General features: G+C 53.9%; 1 protein-coding gene, 5 non-coding genes and 1 pseudogene across 6 annotated transcripts; 3 read left to right on the top strand and 4 right to left on the bottom strand.

The window, feature by feature from the left end:
* The window catches only part of LOC120375816, a 647,258-nt pseudogene that overhangs the window by 205,844 nt on the left and 426,903 nt on the right, over positions 1-14,511 (top strand).
* TRNAM-CAU lies at positions 4,030-4,101 on the top strand. The gene has a single exon. It is a non-coding gene; the product is annotated as a tRNA-Met (tRNA).
* On the bottom strand, positions 4,875-4,948 carry TRNAN-GUU. Its single transcript has one exon. It is a non-coding gene; the product is annotated as a tRNA-Asn (tRNA).
* On the bottom strand, positions 7,361-7,434 carry TRNAN-GUU. The gene has a single exon. It is a non-coding gene; the product is annotated as a tRNA-Asn (tRNA).
* Positions 9,013-9,084, top strand: TRNAM-CAU. The gene has a single exon. It is a non-coding gene; the product is annotated as a tRNA-Met (tRNA).
* TRNAN-GUU lies at positions 9,852-9,925 on the bottom strand. The gene has a single exon. It is a non-coding gene; the product is annotated as a tRNA-Asn (tRNA).
* LOC120375822 (DNA-directed RNA polymerases I, II, and III subunit RPABC2-like) lies at positions 11,008-11,446 on the bottom strand. The gene has a single exon (XM_039496765.1). It carries the CDS (start codon positions 11,436-11,438, stop codon positions 11,055-11,057), a length of 384 nt encoding a protein of 127 aa, XP_039352699.1. The 5' UTR covers positions 11,439-11,446; the 3' UTR covers positions 11,008-11,054.

Genomic DNA, 14,511 nt, shown 5'->3' with positions numbered 1-14,511 from the left:
GAGCATATTACAGTTGTTGGAGGGCTCTTATCAGGAGTAACAGGCTATAGGAAAGTCAGTCAACATTTTTTGTTTCTCTGATGAAAACTGGCCTACTCCCTGCCTCAAACCAAACCTGTCACTAATAATTGTCAACAACTTAATTTTCTGTTTTTGGCTAAGAGATTGACTTTTTTTTTTTTAATATTGAAATTGGATTCAGGATTGTTAGCAAGAATTTTTGGCAAACAAAGTTGTTAAATGACAATCTAAATGGCAACACAGTACTGCTTTCATACTGCTGGTCCAACAGCTGCAGTAGACCCCAAAATCCACCTCTTGGGGTGCAGAGTGGCAACAGCAGCAGCAAACCCTCAGGTCCAATCACACGCCAATGGGCACCACCACCAGCCTTACGGACCATAGTGAAGTTAGCACAGCATCTGATCTCAGGGACAGGTCACCCATGGAGCCACAGCAGCTCATCCTGCCCTGTACAGCTCCCCCCGGATGAGGTGGATCGGTGGCAGCTGCCAGCCTGGGGGAGACACGCTCCCCAGCTAGGTTGACCAGATCCAGATGTCCTGATTTTATAGGGCCAGTCCCGATATTTGGGGCTTTGTCTTATATAGGCACCAATTACCCCCACCCAGAGTGACCAGACAGCAAGTGTGAAAAATCAGGACAGGGGGTGGGGGTGGGGGGTAAAAGGAGCCTATATAAGAAAAAGACCCCAAAATTGGGACTGGCCCTATAAAATAGGGATATCTGCTCACACTATCCCAACCCCCTGTCCTGAGTTTTCACACATCTGGCTAACCCCAGCCCAGCCCCGTGTGACATTCCAATCCTGGCTCACTGCCCAGGAAGTGAGTTACTTTCACTTTCATTCCTCAGCAGGCAGAGAGCCAGCCTCCTCCCCCCACCTACCCCCCAGCACCTCACCCAACCCATCCCTGATGGAGGGGAGGGAGGAGAGAGAGAGGGATGCTCCTGGGGAGGAGGGAGAAAGGAGGGGGTGCTCCATGGGGCAGGGTGGGAGAAGATGGATGTTATGGGGGACAACAGAGGATACTGGTTCCAGAGCCGCAGGGCCTGCCTCACAGGTGAGCTCCCTCCCCAACCCCTCCCCTTCCCAGAGACCCCAGCAGCCAATCCCCTCCCTCAGACTGTGCTGCATTCGGCTCTCTCTAGGACCCAGCAGCCCTGCTCTTACATGCTCCACTGCTTCCCGTCTGTCCAGGCTCCCAGCAGAGCAGTGCCCCCACACCTAGTGGTGCCCTAGGCAGCTGGCTATGGGTAAGGACGGCCCTGGACACATAAGAGAGAGATCAGGCTAGAGCAGAAAATGGTTAGGGGTGGGGGTGGAGAATTTGAAATGTAAGGAGAAGAAAAATCTTTCTTCTGCTCCCTCTCATCAGAGCATCTAAAAACCAGGTGAGAAATACCTCTCCCCCACTGCAACATCAACTCTGGTGGGCTTGGGCTGAGGAAGGAACTTCTCTCCCCAGCAGCTCCAGCTCACCTGGGCTGGGCCATGGACATCTGCCCCCACAGATCTGGTACGCCTGGCCTGGGACAGGGGAGGGGCTCCTCTCCTCTCCATTGGGGACATGGCGGGATGAGAGATGTGACAGGGCTTTACGGGAAATCATTATTTGCATGATTCATGTGCCAGTCCTAGTCCTTGCTGACCAAACAAACAGTATCCTGCATGCTGACGCCAGTTTGGAGGGTCTGGGAGCACTCTCCTACCAGGAAGTGGAAGGTAAATGTAAATCTGTAGCCTTTGCCAGCTGAGGACTGTCTGATAGCGAAACTCGCTATCCAATCCACCAGCTGCAGTTCTTGGCCTTGAAATGGGCCATCATTGAGAAATTTCGAGACTACTTGTCTGGTGCTCAGTTTCAGGTATGCACAGAGAACAATCCACTGACTTATGTGTTAAGAAGGGCTAAGCTGGATGCTACAGGGCAGAGATGGGTGGCTACTTTTGCTAGCCATAACTTCAGCATTCAATACCAATGAGCTGGTATAATAGGGAGTGTGATTTATCAGGACCACCAACTCTTGGCTGTGGGGAGGATGTAAGCAGGGTCAGAATGAACTCTACCCTGCCATCTGTTGGTGATGTGTTGTAAAGGTTTTTGGTTGCTGATGTGCATGGTCACACCCACCCCGCATTGCATGATGGGGGTGCTTGTCCAAATGGTGATTTTGGCTGCTGTGGGATCCCCAAACACTTTCTTAATAGGGCAGGAGTAATAAAGTGTAGTAATCCTGGTCATATGAATCAAAAACAGTAGAACGGTACTTAGCAGTTCATGATTTCGGGACTCACCCGAACCTACATAAGAATCGATAGACAAGGGACATGGGTTCCAAAGAATAGCAATTTAAGACGGTTGAAAATATATGTGTTTAACATCCAGAGATTCTGCGGAACTCTCTAAATACACATTTTATGGTTTTCTTCTCTCTTTAGTTGAAAAATAGAATTATTTATTATTCCACTACAAATAGTGTGTTAAAGCATACACTTAAAATCTTAGACAGATAAGTGAAAAATTGAGATATACTGAAAGAGGTGGACTGTGATGCTATTTAAAAACTTAAGTTCATAGGAATACAGTTCGGAATGAGAAACTGGCAGAAAAGTTTTGCTGGAAGAGTTAGCAGAGCGAGATTGTTAGTCACAGGTCAGTGGGTGGGTTTATGCAAATCCTGGACTCTTGGACAGGGGCGGGGGGGGGCACACGACTTCTGTGGCACATGCACCACCTCTGCAACTAACGTTTGCTACCTCACTCCCTAACAACACACCTTTTACCTCTCAGGGCCAAAATACACCGTGAAAGAGATCTAACGGCATTAGCTTAGGGTGAGCAACTGCAGCACTCACAACAATTTGAAGAGATTCAAAACCCCCTCTGCCTCTGTCTTTCCACACCAGGGACAGCAGAAAGGACATCAGCAGCACCTGCAAGAGACCAACAAACATCCATTTCTACCTCCCTCCATGCGCTGCCGTTAGGAACCCCTACCCCTTAATGGTGAGTACTTTTCAGGCGAGGGTGACGCTCTCAGGCCTCAAATGCCAGGTACAGTTACTCTGTCCTTGATCCAAAATCAACAGGAAAATACACTGGATTACTCCTGCCCCAATAACAAAGAGACTGGGGATCCCGCAGCAGCTGAAATGACCGTTTGGACAAGCACTCCCATCATGCAATCCGGGGTGGGTGTTACCATGCAAATGACATCAGCCCCAAAAGGCCTTGACGACAGATCACCAACAGATGGCAGGGTTGACTTCATACTGACCCTGCTTCAACTAGATTGTGGCAAAGATTCCCAAACACCGAACGTTAAAACTCACCTAACGCGGGTCAATCCATCCTCATCGTCGTAACCGCTCGTTATACTCCATTCCTGAACGTAGCCCTCATATGGACAACATACCCTCCTAACTCAGTGGCTGTACGTTAACCTTTTACCCCCAGTCAGGGCTATTGCAGATTATGTATTTTTTACGCCACCCCATTTTAAACCGAACTTTGCACCCCTTGGGTAAGCTGTACGTTGTTCCCTGAGCACCAGAAACTTCTACGCCGAAACTCTGTACCGTACACTTTTTTTTTCTTTGAACTTCATCTTAATAAAATGTTGACTTTTGTTCGAGATCCCAGCTCCTCTTCCTTTGCAAGGCGTGTGCGTTGGCTCCGCGTTTTACTCTGCTAATACGGCGGGGGGCGATTGAGCCAGAGGTGCTTGCCTGCTGCAGACATGGATCCAAGGCTGAACCTCGTCCCCCACAAGCGTAACTGAAAACAGTTTAAGAAGTGCTCCCGTCTCTGGCACTCAGCTACCCAGCTCCCAATGGGGTCCAAACCCCAAATAGATCCTTTTTACCCTGTAGAAGCTAGCTGTAAAATCCTGTAACCAGGGCAGCTGCCTAGTAGCCTGCGCATCTGCCTGCCAGAGCGAGGGCGTGTAAGGCACTAATCCGGATAGTGGCAGCTAGGTGGCAGGGGGAGAGTGTGAAGAAACAGCAGAGTGGCGCAGCGGGAGCGTGCTGGGCCCATAACCCAGAGGTCGATGGATCGAAACCATCCTCTGCTACGTGTGCGCTTGTTTCTTTTCCCTCTGGGCCTTCAAGAGAGCGGGTGACCAGCAGAGCCCCAAGAGCCTAGGCCATGAGGCAAGAGGTGGCTGAGGCGAAGTGGCGGCCTGCCAGGGAGCTCCCTGGCACCTCTGGCTGCCTGGGCTGAAGGCAAGAGGCAGGCCTGGGCGTGGCGAGGGCCTCCTGTCCAGGAATGAGGCTGCAGTGCTTCCTGGTCCCCTTTTCCCACCCACACCAGCAGGCGGCTGCTGCGGGAGAACACGAGGGAGGCTCTGGGGGCGCTAGGCAGCGCTGTGTGTGTGGCTGTCAGGGGAAAGAGCCGAGGCTCCCGACTCGACCTGCCATTGACTCGCGTGGCTCTGCGCGCTGTCAGCCGGGGCGGGGCGGGCCAGGCCGCGGACGTGACTCAGGCTTGGGCCGCATGGCCGCGCTTTCCTGACGAGGCATGAGGCAGGCCAAGAGCTTTGCACAGCGTACAGGGAAGTGGGAGGGAGGTGTCTTTGAGCCGGCCTGTCTCCTCCGCTTCTCCCTTGCCGCTTGGGCGGAGGCGGGAAGGGAGCGAAATGTTCCCGGCTGAAAGTTTTTGTGCTCGGCTTTGAGGATTAAGCCTGAGCCTCCGGCACGGCTGCTGGCAGATGGGTTTCTGAATGGCATCCAGCCTGCTCTTTGGACCACCAGCTGAAAGCACTGAGGCCAAGAGGCAGCAAAATGGGACCTTTGAGGCTCCCCCCACAGGCCTCGGGGAAGCAAGGAAGTAGCACGGGCTTAGCGTCGTCCCTGGGTGGGCTCGAACCACCATCCTTTCGGTTAACAGCCGAACGCGCTGACCCATTGCGCCACAGAGACAGGGAGGGGCAAGGCTGTATTGAGCACAAAAGCCCGGAATCACCTCAGGGTACGGTATAGCACATGCATGCAGTGGTTAGCCAAGCAACAGCAAGGAACTGGACTGCTATGGAAGGAAAGTTCTGTGGGAAGGAACCAAAAAGAGCACCGGGGCTGTGGTACAGTGCTCGCATACACTTTCTTTGGCCTGTTTTGCTGGAAGAGTTTGCAGAGCGAGATTGTTAGTCACAGGTCAGTGGGTGGGTTTATGCAAATCCTGGACTCTTGGACAGGGGCGGGCACACGACTTCTGTGGCAGATGCACCACCTCTGCAACTAACGTTTGCTACCTCACTCCCTAACAACACACCTTTTACCTCTCAGGGCCAAAATACACCGTGAAAGAGATCTAACGGCATAAGCTTAGGGTGAGCAACTGCAGTACTAACAACAATTTGAAAAGATTCAAAACCGCCTCTGCTTCTTGTCTTTCCACACCAGGGACAGCAGAAAGGACATCAGCAGCACCTGCAAGAGACCAACAAACATCCATTTCTATCTCCCTCCATGCGCTGCCGTTAGGAACCCCTACCCCTTAATGGTGAGTACTTTTCAGGCGAGGGTGACGCTCTCAGGCCTCAAATGCCAGGTACAGTTACTCTGTCCTTGATCCAAAATCAACAGGAAAATACACTGGATTACTCCTGCCCCAATAACAAAGAGACTGGGGATGCCGCAGCAGCTGAAATGACCGTTTGGACAAGCACTCCCATCATGCAATCCGGGGTGGGTGTTACCATGCAAATGACATCAGCCCCAAAAGGCCTTGACGACAGATCACCAACAGATGGCAGGGTTGACTTCATACTGACCCTGCTTCAACTAGATTGTGGCAAAGATTCCCAAACACCGAACGTTAAAACTCACCTAACGCGGGTCAATCCATCCTCATCGTCGTAACCGCTCGTTATACTCCATTCCTGAACGTAGCCCTCATATGGACAACATACCCTCCTAACTCAGTGGCTGTACGTTAACCTTTTACCCCCAGTCAGGGCTATTGCAGATTATGTATTTTTTACGCCACCCCATTTTAAACCAAACTTTGCACCCCTTGGGTAAGCTGTACGTTGTTCCCTGAGCACCAGAAACTTCTACGCCGAAACTGTGTACCGTACACTTTTTTTTCTTTGAACTTCATCTTAATAAAATGTTGACTTTTGTTCGAGATCCCAGCTCCTCTTCCTTTGCAAGGCGTGTGCGTTGGCTCCGCGTTTTACTCTGCTAATACGGCGGGGGGCGATTGAGCCAGAGGTGCTTGCCTGCTGCAGACATGGATCCAAGGCTGAACCTCGTCCCCCACAAGCGTAACTGAAAACAGTTTAAGAAGTGCTCCCGTCTCTGGCACTCAGCTACCCAGCTCCCAATGGGGTCCAAACCCCAAATAGATCCTTTTTACCCTGTAGAAGCTAGCTGTAAAATCCTGTAACCAGGGCAGCTGCCTAGTAGCCTGCGCATCTGCCTGCCAGAGCGAGGGCGTGTAAGGCACTAATCCGGATAGTGGCAGCTAGGTGGCAGGGGGAGAGTGTGAAGAAACAGCAGAGTGGCGCAGCGGGAGCGTGCTGGGCCCATAACCCAGAGGTCGATGGATCGAAACCATCCTCTGGTACGTGTGCGCTTGTTTCTTTTCCCTCTGGGCCTTCAAGCGAGCGGGTGACCAGCAGAGCCCCAAGAGCCTAGGCCATGAGGCAAGAGGTGGCTGAGGCGAAGTGGCGGCCTGCCAGGGAGCTCCCTGGCTGCCTGGGCTGAAGGCAAGAGGCAGGCCTGGGCGTGGCGAGGGCCTCCTGTCCAGGAATGAGGCTGCAGTGCTTCCTGGTCCCCTTTTCCCACCCACACCGGCAGGCGGCTGCTGCGGGAGAACACGAGGGAGGCTCTGGGGGCGCTAGGCAGCGCTGTGTGTGTGGCTGTCAGGGGAAAGAGCCGAGGCTCCCGACTCGACCTGCCATTGACTCGCGTGGCTCTGCGCGCTGTCAGCCGGGGCGGGGCGGGCCAGGCCGCGGACGTGACTCAGGCTTGGGCCGCATGGCCGCGCTTTCCTGACGAGGCATGAGGCAGGCCAAGAGCTTTGCACAGCGTACAGGGAAGTGGGAGGGAGGTGTCTTTGAGCCGGCCTGTCTCCTCCGCTTCTCCCTTGCCGCTTGGGCGGAGGCGGGAAGGGAGCGAAATGTTCCCGGCTGAAAGTTTTTGTGCTCGGCTTTGAGGATTAAGCCTGAGCCTCCGGCACGGCTGCTGGCAGATGGGTTTCTGAATGGCATCCAGCCTGCTCTTTGGACCACCAGCTGAAAGCACTGAGGCCAAGAGGCAGCAAAATGGGACCTTTGAGGCTCCCCCCACAGGCCTCGGGGAAGCAAGGAAGTAGCACGGGCTTAGCGTCGTCCCTGGGTGGGCTCGAACCACCATCCTTTCAGTTAACAGCCGAACGCGCTGACCCATTGCGCCACAGAGACATGGAGGAGCAAGGCTGTATTGAGCACAAAAGCCCGGAATCACCTCAGGGTACGGTATAGCACATGCATGCAGTGGTTAGCCAAGCAACAGCAAGGAACTGGACTGCTATGGAAGGAAAGTTCTGTGGGAAGGAACCAAAAAGAGCACCGGGGCTGTGGTACAGTGCTCGCATACACTTTCTTTGGCCTGTTTTGCTGGAAGAGTTAGCAGAGCGAGATTGTTAGTCACAGGTCAGTGGGTGGGTTTATGCAAATCCTGGACTCTTGGACAGGGGCGGGGGGGCACACGACTTCTGTGGCACATGCACCACCTCTGCAACTAACGTTTGCTACCTCACTCCCTAACAACACACCTTTTACCTCTCAGGGCCAAAATACACCGTGAAAGAGATCTAACGGCATAAGCTTAGGGTGAGCAACTGCAGTACTAACAACAATTTGAAAAGATTCAAAACCACCTCTGCCTCTGTCTTTCCACACCAGGGACAGCAGAAAGGACATCAGCAGCACCTGCAAGAGACCAACAAACATCCATTTCTACCTCCCTCCATGCGCTGCCGTTAGGAACCCCTACCCCTTAATGGTGAGTACTTTTCAGGCGAGGGTGACGCTCTCAGGCCTCAAATGCCAGGTACAGTTACTCTGTCCTTGATCCAAAATCAACAGGAAAATACACTGGATTACTCCTGCCCCAATAACAAAGAGACTGGGGATCCCGCAGCAGCTGAAATGACCGTTTGGACAAGCACTCCCATCATGCAATCCGGGGTGGGTGTTACCATGCAAATGACATCAGCCCCAAAAGGCCTTGATGACAGATCACCAACAGATGGCAGGGTAGGCTTCATACTGACCCTGCTTCGACTAGATTGTGGCAAAGATTCCAAAACACCGAACGTTAAAACTCACCTAACGCGGGTCAATCCATCCTCATCGTCGTAACCGCTCGTTATACTCCACACCCGAACGTAGCCCTCATATGGACAACATGCCCTCCTAACTCAGTGTCTGTACGTTAACCTTTTACCCCCCCTCAGGGCTATTGCAGATTATGTATTCCTTACGCCACCCCATTTTAAACCGAACTTTGCACCCCTTGGATAAGCTGTACGTTGTTCCCTGAGCACCAGAAACTTCTACGCCAAAACTCTGTACCGTACACTTTTTTTTTCTTTGAACCTCATCTTAATAAAATGCTGACTTTTGTTCGAGATCCCGGCTCCTCTTCCTTTGCAAGGCGTGTGCGTTCGCTCCGCGTTTTAGTCTGCTAATACGGCGGGGGGCGATTGAGCCAGAGGTGCTTGCCTGCTGCAGACACGGATCCAAGGCTGACCTCGTCCCCACAAGCGTAACTGAAAACAGTTTAAGAAGTGCTCCCGTCTCTGGCACTCAGCTACCCAGCTCCCAATGGGGTCCAAACCCCAAATAGATCCTTTTTACCCTGTAGAAGCTAGCTGTAAAATCCTGTGACCAGGGCAGCTGCCTAGCAGCCAGCGCATCTGCCTGCCAGAGCGAGGGCATGTAAGGCACTAATCCGGATAGTGGCAGCTAGGTGACAGGGGGAGAGTGTGAAGAAGCAGCAGAGTGGCGCAGCGGGAGCGTGCTGGGCCCATAACCCAGAGGTCGATGGATCGAAACCATCCTCTGCTACGCGTGCGCTTGTTTCTTTTCCCTCTGGGCCTTCAAGCGAGCCGGTGACCAGCAGAGCCCCAAGAGCCTAGGCCATGAGGCAAGAGGTGGCTGAGGCAAAGCGGCGGCCTGCCAGGAGCTCCCTGGCACCTCTGGCTGCCTGGGCTGAAGGCAAGAGGCAGGCCTGGGCGTGGCGAGGGCCTCCTGTCCCGGAATGAGGCTGCAGTGCTTCCTGGTCCCCTTTTCCCACCCACACCGGCAGGCGGCTGCTGCGGGAGAACACGAGGAGGCTCTGGGGCGCTAGGCAGCGCTGTGTGTGTGGCTGTCAGGAAAGAGCCGAGGCTCCCGACTCGACCTGCCATTGACTCGCGTGGCTCTGCGCGCCGTCAGCCGGGGCGGGGTGGGCCAGGTCGCGGACGTGACTCAGGCTTGGGCCGCATGGCCGTGCTTTCCTGATGAGGCATGAGGCAGGCCAAGAGCTTTGCACAGCGTACAGGGAAGTGGGAGGGAGGTGTCTTTGAGCCGGCCTGTCTCCTCCGCTTCTCCCTTGCCGCTTGGGCGGAGGCGGGAAGGAGCGAAATGTTCCCGGCTGAAAGTTTTTGTGCTCGGCTTTGAGGATTAAGCCTGAGCCTCCGGCACGGCTGCTGGCAGATGGGTTTCTGAATGGCATCCAGCCTGCTCTTTGGACCACCAGCTGAAAGCTCTGAGGCCAAGAGGTAGCAAAATGGGACCTTTGAGGCTCCCCATACAGGCCTCGGGAAAGCAAGGCAGTAGCAGGGGCTTAGCACCGTCCCTGGGTGGGCTCGAACCACCATCCTTTCGGTTAACAGCCGAACGCGCTGACCCATTGCGCCACAGAGACATGGAGGGGGCAAGGCTGTATTGAGCACAAAAGCCGGGAATCAGCTCAGGGTACGGTATAGCACATGCCTACAGTGGTTAGCCAAGCAAAAGCAAGGAACTGGATTGCTATGGAAGGAAAGGTCTGTGGGAAGGAACCGAAAAGAGCACCGGGGCTGTGGTACAGCGCTCGCATACACTTTCTTTGGTCTGTTTTGCTGGAAGAGTTAGCAGAGCGAGATTGTTAGTCACAGGTGAGTGGGTGGGTTTATGCAAATACTGGACTCTTGGACAGGAGCGGGGGCGGGGGGGGGCACACGACTTCTGTGGCACATGCACCACCTCTGCCATTAATGTTTGCTACCTCACTCCCTAACACCACACACAGAGCAGCCTTTTATCTCCCAGGGCCAAAATATACCGTGAAGGAGATCACATAGCATAAGCTTAGGACTAATGATTTCAGCAGTGCAGCACTAACAACAATTCTAAGAGATCCCAAAATACTTTTGTCTTTACACAGCAGGAACAGCAAAAAAAAAAAAAAAAAAAATCAGCAGGAACCCACTCATACAAGCAGATTCTAAACAAACATCCATTCCTATCTCCCCACAGGTTTTGGCGTTAGGAACCCATACCCCTTAATGGTGAGTACTTTTCAGGTGAGGGTGAAGCTTTCAGGCTTCAAATGCCAGGTACAGTTACTCTGTCCTTGATGCAAACTAAACAGGAAAATACACTTGATTACTCCTGCTTCCTCTCCCACAATGCTCTGCTCCCACACCTGCTCACGTGGCTCCAGCCCTCCAGTCAGGTCCCGCCCCCTGCCTACCTGCCCGGCCTGGCGCACTCCCCTGGCCAGCCCCGGCTCTTCGGTGCTAAGAGTCCGGCTGCCAGCCCCACCAGGGGCACTTGCCGAAGTGCCGCCTGGTCCCCGCCGGGGCCTCTGCTGGGTCCAGCTCTCCCCGGCGGGCCAGTGGCTGCGTCAGGGGCTGTAGAAGGCAATGCTGTGGAAGTGCGTTACACACAGCCAGTCCGGAATTTTTTTTTTTGCTTAAAAATGGGGGTTTATTTTTTATTTACACAAATATAAACAAAAATAAAAGCATCTGCAGGTGAAAGAGGAACCAGGGACAATGACAGGAAGCAGGTCAGTCAGTGATAATTAGCTCATCCACACCCCAGTCTTCATAGCTTCCATCTGGCAGGTACCTGCGGATGATTATGGGAATCTTCCGAGCTTTGAGTTCTTTCATTGCAATCAGCAGAGGATCTGCCTCTCCTTCCAACTCTACCATGACTGGAGCACACATCGCTATCTGGAGTGCACGAGTGCCCAGGACTCTGGCTCGCTCATATTTGGTCATGTATGGAGTTGTGATCCGCTTCTGATTTGCCTGCTGTCTCTCTCCAGATGGAAGGATTTCTACATTCTCTTGACCCTCTTCCTCTGCGTTCTCCAAATCATCTAGCCCTTCATCTTCCTCCACATCGTCAAAGTCGTCACCATCAAAGTTGTCCTCGTTGTCGGACATGCTGCCGGCCCGGCGCAAGACTCTTGCGATGCGATCCCAACCGCAGACCCCTCTAAGGGAGTTTCCTTTCTCTGAGCAGGCTGTCTTCAGGGCAAGAAGCTTATGCAGCTTCAACCTTCCTGGGTCTGACCCTTGAGCATTCAGTATCCCTGTCCCACCAGCTGCATCCTGCTGTGCGACTGCACATGGCTAAGCAAAGAGAATGAACCCCAAATCCCCCCTGTGCTTTGGGAGCCAGGTTTGCGGTGGGAATTCTGTAGCTCAGATGACTTCATGCCTGGGCATTGTGATTCTTTACCAGTTTCTCTGGCACTGGGGCAATTTTGTGCTCACAGCTGTGATGGCCAAGTGGTTAAGGTGTTGAGTCGAAATTCAATAGGCAGGTTCAAATCCTGCTCACAGCAACGCCTGTGTTTTAGCCAGTCTCTCACCCGGGCAATACCTCTGTACAACCCCCTGAGCCACTCTCAATTCTTTCCCCACCCCAAGTAAATCCTGTTCTGCTCCTTTCATAGAGATGCCTGGGACACCACCTCACACTGTGTCCCTGAGGGGTCAGGCAAACTCTCAGCACCTGAAGCCTCTGCCACTCACCTGGTGCCCCATAGATCAGCCATAGCCCTGGTTCTGCTCCTCTCTCTAGCGTGTGAAAGGAGCTGAGTCAGCGACTGCATGGGAGCTACGGGGCTGCAGAACCAACAGAGAAAAATAGGTGCTCAGCACCCACTGGCAGCCAGCTCCCCACTACAGGCCTTGCTGACAAGCTCCTCCTCTTCCCCTTCAGCGCCTCCCACTTGCCAGTGATCAGCTGTTCAGTGGAGTGCAGGAGGCGCTGGGCAGGGAGGGGGAGGAGCAGAGATGGAAAGAGGTGGGGGAGGGAGAGGAATGGGACTGGGGTGGGGGCTTGGGGGAAGGGGTGGAGGAGGAAAGGGTTTTTTTTTCCGGGGACTGCACCCCTCTAGGGCCAGCCCTGAAGGGAAGCACCGACTATCACAGTGACAATAGAAGTGACCAGCATTGCGGGGGAGGCTGAGGGAGATCCGCACTCACCAGGTCTCTTCTCTCCCCCACAGTGAGCCAGACACTGCTCTCTCCTGGCTCTCACTCTAGCAGCTGGACGCCAAGGAGCCATTTCCCCACAGGAAGTGCATTGAGTGCCCCTGTGGTGCTGGGGGGCTGGCGCTGCTGCTGCCTGTGGGGCTGGCAGGGGGGCTGATGTCTGCACAGACTCTCAGCTGCCAGGCTGGAGGGGGCACTTGGGACCTTACCAGACTGGCTCAGTGAAGACAGGGGGTTGACAGAGCAATACAGACGCTCTCCAGAGCACGGAGCAGCATCTGCCCATGCAGCCAGGCAATGAGCATTTCCCACAGCCTGGAGCCGAGGGGGAGGCGGCAGCTGCTGTTCCAGCTGCTCGGGGACAGGCCCTGTCAGCCAACAGCCACTTCTTACTCCCCACAGCTAAGGGCGTCGGGTTCCTCTGGTGGGGGTGTGGAGCAGCCGTTCGTTTTCCTGTTCTTTTTGTGTGCAACTGCTGACAAAAATATCCCAGACAGAGAAGCAACAGGCCAAAATACTTCAATGCAGCTGCCAAAGTAGCTCAGTTACGAGAGCGTTAGACTGAAGAATTAAAGGTCCCTGGTTCAATCCCAGGCTTTGGCAGGCCCTTTCATCCCTCTTTGTACAGGGGTGGCTTGTTTTCTGGGAGCACTGCAGTGCCTGACCCAAGGTGAGTCCCTGAGCTTGGGCTCTGCAGTAGGAAAACATAGAAGGGGCTTCTGCCCCTAGTTGGCCCACCTGACCTTTAACAAGGCGAGATGGGAGCTGCCTTTCCCAACACAGCAGGAAGAGAGCAAGGCAGGGTGACCCTCAGGAATGGTGCCAGAGGGCTGCTGGGCAGTGACAGGCAGGGATTGGGGATGGAAGCTCCTCTGTGCAGCTGAGCAAGGGCAGTACCAGGGAAGGGGCATCTGTAAAAGTGACCCAGCAACACCTCCTCCTCTGGGCACCTAGAGCAGAGGCAGCTGGTGCTGACAGCTCCAAGGGAAGGCTTAAAAGCCACAGGGCTAGAGGAGGTCAGGACCATGCCTATGTGTGGCCAGCAGACAGGCACCAAAACACCCAGCCAGGCTGCTCCTGCCATGCCAAACACCCACTGAAGGTCACCAGCATGTGGGCGGCTGCTGCTGATGCTCTGTGGCCAACATCAGAAGATGGTAGGAAAGCAGGGCCAGCCCCCATCGGTGGGGCCTCTGACTGGTCCCACTCAAGGTGCTCACTTTTGCAGTGGGGCAGGAGATTTTACCCCAAGAGGCTTTTCCCCAGCTGGCAAGAAGCAGAGAAACACCCAGGCTCCAAAGACGCTGTGTAGCAAGTACCCTCCAGCACAGGGACAGGCGCACACACTAGCCCGGCAGCAAGACTTTCTTTGGCAAGTCAGGAAGGGCAAAGGTGAGACTGGAAACACCTGGGGCTCATGCCCCAGCCTTTGTGACACCCACCCCCCAACTCCTTCCTGGGGCTCTAGCTGAAGCCAGAGCATTGGCCTGAGCGGCCAAGAAGAGGTTCCAGCCCTGAAGGGAGCAGGACTTTCAGCCCAAAGGTAAAACTGCACGATTACAACCACGAAGGGACTTGAACCTCAATCGCCTGATGCGAAATCAGATGCCTTATCCATTAGGCCACATGGTAACATGAGAAACCCCCCTCCAAGCACTTCTTTGGAAAAGGCGGACATTGTTCTGAGTGTAGAAAAGAAACTTTAATAAAAAGGAGGAAAATCACCCTGTCTGGGTGCTTGGGGCTCCTCTTCAACAATACAACACCCAGTCTGCTTAAGCCCCCACCCAGTAACCTGGGGAAACTAACCCTGGCCACTGGGTGCCTCTAAGAGGCGATACTTTCCCCACTCACACGCACTGAGTGTAGAAAAGAAACTAAAGGAGGAAAATCACCTTGTATTAACTTGGGAAAACACCACAATCAGGATTCATAACACAACACTATGAGCAAAACACCCCCCCACACACACAGTGCGCTGGGCAGTGGCCTTTTGCCTCGGGCTCTTAAATCC

Source organism: Mauremys reevesii, linkage group 12 (genome assembly GCF_016161935.1).
Source record: "Mauremys reevesii isolate NIE-2019 linkage group 12, ASM1616193v1, whole genome shotgun sequence".
NCBI classification, from domain to species: domain Eukaryota; kingdom Metazoa; phylum Chordata; order Testudines; family Geoemydidae; genus Mauremys; species Mauremys reevesii.
The sequence above is the reverse complement of the archived record's forward strand: the minus strand, read 5'-3'. Positions and strand labels throughout refer to the sequence as shown.